General features: G+C 38.1%; 1 protein-coding gene across 3 annotated transcripts in view; it reads right to left on the minus strand.

Moving 5' to 3' along the window:
• Window positions 1–6,005, minus strand: part of Ankrd28 (ankyrin repeat domain 28) — a 90,938-nt gene that overhangs the window by 7,416 nt on the left and 77,517 nt on the right. For all 3 annotated transcript variants that reach the window (XM_055612215.1, XM_055612214.1, XM_055612216.1), the window contains 6 exons: window positions 5,531–5,618; window positions 5,360–5,443; window positions 4,652–4,797; window positions 3,792–3,874; window positions 3,349–3,431; window positions 1,674–1,765 (listed from right to left, as the gene is read on the minus strand). In XM_055612215.1, the coding sequence (XP_055468190.1) occupies window positions 1,674–1,765; window positions 3,349–3,431; window positions 3,792–3,874; window positions 4,652–4,797; window positions 5,360–5,443; window positions 5,531–5,618 (576 nt within the window). The remainder of the gene's footprint in view (window positions 1–1,673; window positions 1,766–3,348; window positions 3,432–3,791; window positions 3,875–4,651; window positions 4,798–5,359; window positions 5,444–5,530; window positions 5,619–6,005) is intronic.

Consider the following 6,005-nt stretch of genomic DNA (forward strand, 5'->3'; position numbering starts at 1 on the left):
ACCGAACCCCCAAACTCTTCTAACACTTAGAAAACATCAGTGAACACGGATGGCAAATATTCTCTGCTCTTCAGGAGTGAATGTTCACTCTCTTGGAGGGGACACACATTAACATGAAAAAAGGCACATTATACTCAGTAAGTTAGACAGTAAAATAAGAAAGAGAGGAACAGGTTGACTGGGACTGAGAGAGATGACTAGGGTTAAGCTTCTTGGAGAAGATGAAATTTGAGCTATGGTCTGAAACAGGTGAAGGGTTTAGTCAAAGAGTATCTGCAGAGCAGAGTGTTCCAGGCAGAAAACAACAAAGATTATAAGCATGTGCAGAGGCTGTGCTGGAGGTGCTGGAGGGCAAAGTGAAGCAGAAAGGATAGGGGCCAGAGGCCAGCCCAGCAAGGGCACAGGAGTGGGGCGCTTTGTGGGTCGCCGTGAGAACTGTGGACAAGCTGACAGTAGAAACACTTTCTCATGTGTGTAAAGAATTACCTGTGAGGGCAGTCAGCAGGGAGAAAGGTAGACAGATGGACTTACTTTAAAGGAAGAATCAGTAGCATTCACTGTACAATGAACATGAGAGAGTAACCATGGACAATTCAAATTCCTGCCTCGAGCTATAAGAAGGGAACTGTCTTCAATAGAAATCAGGATGGCTGTCGGAAGGGTAAGTTTGAAGTCGGTAAGGAGAAATGCTGACAATTCTATTTATTAGACATCTATATTGTCTTATTAATTATGCAGCCAGACAGATACAAGAATGCAGACACTGGGGAAGGTGTGGGCTAGCAGTAAACATTTAGGAAGTCTCAGCAAACAATTTTCAGAATCAAAGGTTAAAAGTAGATCATCTAGAGGGTAAACTGGACAGAGAAAAAAACCAACAAAGACTACAGACTTCAGAGCCCTCCAACATTTGTGTGGAGTCCCTAAAAGCCAAGTAAAGAAAGTCTGCTAAGAAAGAAAAAAGAAAAGAAAAGAAGAGTACTCACACACCAAAAGCTGGCCTGCCAAGTGAGATAAACACTGCCTTAACACTGCTGAGGACCATCAGGGACCTCGATGAGAAGAGCTCTACAGTGAGGTGGGGGCACAGGCCTGCCTACAGAAAGCCAATTCTTGAGTAGTTCTGCTGTAGGGGAAGACACAATTATAGCAGCAGCTAGAAGCACTAATGTCGTCAGGTTATGGGAGAGGTTTGGGGGGACAGTTCTGTGATAGAGCACTTGCAGTACTTGGGTCCAATACAACACAGAGTGATACTAATAAGGAGTAATCGTTAAAGTGACAGTCTCTAACAGAAAAATGAGACAGAATCTAATTTAAGAGTAGAAGAATCGGCTTCGCCTGAGAACATGACACTTAGTAGGGCCTTGGTAAATATTTGTTGAAAGAACAAAATCTTTGGCTACCAAAATGAATAATAGTGGTCACCGAACAGGAAACATCAAGTTTGGTTTAATTGAAAATAGGTGAATTCAGAAGTTCACCTATCAGACGTACTTTCGTTTCAGTTGCTCTCGTTTCTTCACTACAAAGAACTCCTCAATATTACTTCAGTGCTCTTCTTTGCCCAATTAAAAAACCACCAAACTTCATTTTACTTCAAAGATGCACCATCAAGAGATAAACTCTAACCAAGATGCTGGCCAAGGGAAAGGTGCATGGAGCCTACTTACCATTTTCATCGACAGCAAGTACACTCGCTCCTTTCCCCAGAAGCTCCTGAACAACCATCGTTAGCCCGTTTCGGGCAGCAACATGCAGAGGTCTGTGGGAAAAATTGTACAGGTATAAGCGGTGCACACGCAGATACACACCTGGCCGCCAGAGAACATTTGGCCAGGTTGTGAAGACCTAGAGGCACAACCCTGAGACCCAGTTCTCAGTCAATGAATGCGGGAGGGCAGCAGTGCCTCCACAGAAAGCTCAGCCTTAGCCATCGGTAGCAGTTTCCTGACCTCGTCAAACTCACTGCACCTTCCAAGACTCCTTATTTAAAGAGTCAACCAAATGAACTACATTCTTCAGATGCATATATGTATTTATAAATTTATTGTATTTTGAGGTTATAATTACATCATTTCCTTTTTCCTTTTCTTCCTCTAAACCCTCCCATATACTCCTCTTTGCTTTCTTTCAAATTCATGGCACCTTTTTTTCAGGGCTGACCAATGGTATTAGATTAATGTGCTCTTCCCTAGAGAAGATCATTTCTTGCTCTCAGCATTCCATAGGTACTAGTGGTAGTTCTTTGTAAAGGAGCTGAGGCCTCCTGGGCTTACACTAATCCACTTTGAGATGGCTATTGTTGTCCTTGTTTATGTCATATTTAGGCAGTCATTCTGGCAAGACTTTATGGGTGTAGTGTCTCACTTTACCACAAAACAGTCCCACAAAAAAATTCCCTGACTCTGGCTCTTATCACCTTTCCTCCTCTTCCACAATGTTCCCTAAATTTTAGGTGCAGGAGTTTTTTATAAATGTATCCACTGGGACTGGGTGAGCTACAGTTTTAACTTACTGTTTTAAGAAATGAAGTTAGCAAATACACAATAAAAGCTATGAAGTGCTTCTGATAATCTTTAAAAGATGTTTACTGGTCCTGTGACTAATATTTGGATCTTTGAGGGATTTGACTGAACCCAGAATATGAGCTATTTCAAGCTTAAAACAAAACAAAACAAAACAAAAAGGATACTGAGAGAGGATGGTGGGAGACGTGGGCCTAAGAGCTCAGTCAAAACTGAAAAACAAACAAACAAACAAACAAACAAACAAACAAACAAACCAAAAAAAACCCTGAGCAGTGGTGGCGCACACTTTTAATGCCAGCACTCGGGAGGCAGAATCCAGCCTGGACTACAGAGTGAGTTCCAGGACATCCAGGGCTAAAACAGAGAAACCTCCGTGTCTCAAACAAAACGAAACAAAACAAACCCTCAGTCAAACTCAAGGCTCACTGCTTATATTAAGAGGCTATTTCTTTCTGAAACCTCTTTAAGCTTAGCAAGTATACACACACACACACACACACACTTATAGTATGAAATGGCACTTTTCAGATGATTTTGATAATATACAGAATAAGCACTATCTTCCTTTAGAAAATTGTATGAATAAGAAATTCATTATCATCAATGTTGTAATAAGGTTTCAGTTCAAAAAAATTTTTTTTAAGTATTAGAGCTTTTAGTTGTATTATTTCAGAAATGAGGTCTGACAATTGTAAAAACTATTCTTTAAATAGTTTCTGACTGGTCTATCCTATTTGTCACATTCTTTAAAAGTGCATTTATTCTTTTTTAAAATTATAGAGGTCACTAAGTTTAACTAGACCCTCAAAGTACTCACGTTTGCAAGGCTGCGTTGGTTGCATTGATGAGGTTTCTATCTGTTATCTTTTCCAGTATTAACAAGGCACTAGTTTCATGACCCTAAAATTGTGGCAAATAGCTCTTAAAAAAACATCACAATATTAAGAATAAACATAAATCCAACCATTTCTAAAATATGCACAGTATTATAAACATACCACACTTTTTCTAAGCTAATGTCTGAAGTTTCAAAGGTATCAGAAATGGGAAGAAGACAGGTCTGTAAGAATCAAGTGTTAAGCTTATGTTTCAAAACCTAGTAAGCCAATACTCCCCACTAACCCGCCCCACCCCACCCAAGAAATTCAGTGTTAGTAATCACCAGGTTTGCCTCCTACTTCTGTTCATTTTAGTGAACTGGAAAAACTTAATGCCACTCAAGAGTAACCATGAAAATACATCCTTAAACTATGTACGCACCTTGCCGCAAGCCAAATGAAGGGCGGTGTTTTTACTCTTATCTTGTAAAGTCAGATCTGCACTGGCGCTGCTAACCAGCATCTCTGGGAGAAAAAAGCGCATCAAGTCTTATGTTTATGAACATGTTTTTTTTTTTTTTTTAGATTACCAATAACTCATTGTAGAGAAATGGAAGACATAAAGCAAAAAAAAAAAAAAAAAAAGATCCCTCTTGCAAATAATTAATTACAAGAAAAACACTACGTTACTTATTACCATATAATTATGTGGAACTTTTATATTTTTAAGCAAATCAGATAGTAGAAATAATAATTAACATTTTGGAGTTAATAAATTTCAAACAGCGTTTTATGTGCTCTGGATTTATAGGAACTTATTTAACTCTCACATCAATCTTTTAAAGTAGATGCTGTCATTTTTCTCATTTTGCAAGTAAAAGAACTGAGGGAGGTCATTTAATTATATCTAAGACTTAGACTTATGCAACATGATTCCAGAGCCAATGTTATTAAACCATGAGGTTAAACTACCTTGATAAAGCTTTTCAGCCATTAAGGGCAATGGTCTAAAATGAAAATGTGGAATGGTGAGATAATTCATGGAAGTCAGAAGGGCTGGGAATCTAAATTATACACATAGAACAAAATTACTCTTTAAAAAAAAAAAAATCATCGTGGGTTGTGCCTTACTACCTAGCCCAAAGTGGCCTTACACTTGTAATCTTCTGACAGGCTCTTGGGCACATACTAAGCCTGGTTCTAAACAACGTCTCTTTTCTTATGGAGATACTATGCAGTCAAGGCTAAGCCGCAAACTAAGGCAGTTTTACTGCCTCAGCCTTCTCTAAATAGTTTCTTTACCAACTGTATTGGTTTGCCCGTTTTCTGCAGCCATCATGAGAGGTGTTTTTCCAGTAGAGTCCACAGAATTGACTTGAGCATTATGGCTGAGCAGCAGCTGTAAACACTCTACATGGTCTGTGAAGGCAGCAGCATGGAGAGGAGTTCTGGGCAGAGTGAAATACAACAAACATTAAATGGCACAGACACTGGAAAAATTATGCCCTACTTTAGAACAAAAAAATGTTCAAAGATTTACATATGTTACATACGTTATGAAAGCATTGTGAAGAAACAAATAAGCTCAATGGAACTAGTTTCTATTTTAGAAATGTATTCTCTACATAATCTAAACAATCTTCAACTATAAGTTGCCTAAAATAAAGATGAACTACGTAACACTGTTAAAATAACACTATATCATTAAAGAAAACTTAAAGGAAATAAATGTTTATCCCCAATCGACTACTTATTACAATTGCTGGACAGTTCTTCCAGTCTTTAATCCAATTTAGAAAACTGTTAACTTTTTAAGCAATTTTCTCTGGGTTTAAAATCATACTTCTTAAAACAGAGTAACCTTCATACCTTAAAATAAAATGACAAAAAATTAAAATTCCCTAATAATGTTGTTTAGTTGTGAGTTCTCTATAAGCTCTCAGATGGTCAGTAGTCACCATATTTTCTCTTATTGGAAGTAATAATGGATACTACTAGTTGGAATCCTACCTTCCCTTTGAATCTGTGGCATTCACAATGCTGGCTCCTAAGGTGTCAATAAGCATCTCAGCAGCACCTTCATTGTCATTAATCCTGGACAAAATAACAAAGAGGTTGGTCTCACAGTAATAACAGTCTTTCTTAAAACAGCCCAATTTGATTCAGTATGGCTTTACTTACACAGCACAGTGCAATGGACTGAAAGCATTTCCATCTATTTTCTGGAAAACATCCTGTTCTAAAAGTAGTTCCACACATGTCTCATGACCTAATAGGTGCATAAGAACTATAAATTAACATCCAAGACATACTTGAAAAAAGTTTTAAGTCCCTGCCCCAACCCATCTCCACTCTTTAGACTGTAACTAATGATCTCAAAAGCTCTAGAAATTTTCTAGGCATATAAAGCTGCCTGCACACACTTATTTTCCTTTTATAGTTCAAATGGTATCCTTTGTTCTGCAACTTTCCTTTTCAATTAATAAACTTATGTATCTTTTAATAAGAGCACACACATGACAATGTCCTAAAGCATGGTTTTGTGAGATAGGACAAGTACCCTGACTGTTGAGAGAAGTAGGGGGAGAGTTTTTAAAAAAGCAACCTTAAAACCAAACCAAACCAAACCAAACCAAACCAAACCAAACCAAACCAA

This window comes from Psammomys obesus, unplaced genomic scaffold, assembly GCF_907164565.1.
Source record: "Psammomys obesus unplaced genomic scaffold, mPsaObe1.curated_primary_1811, whole genome shotgun sequence".
Classification (NCBI taxonomy): domain Eukaryota; kingdom Metazoa; phylum Chordata; class Mammalia; order Rodentia; family Muridae; genus Psammomys; species Psammomys obesus.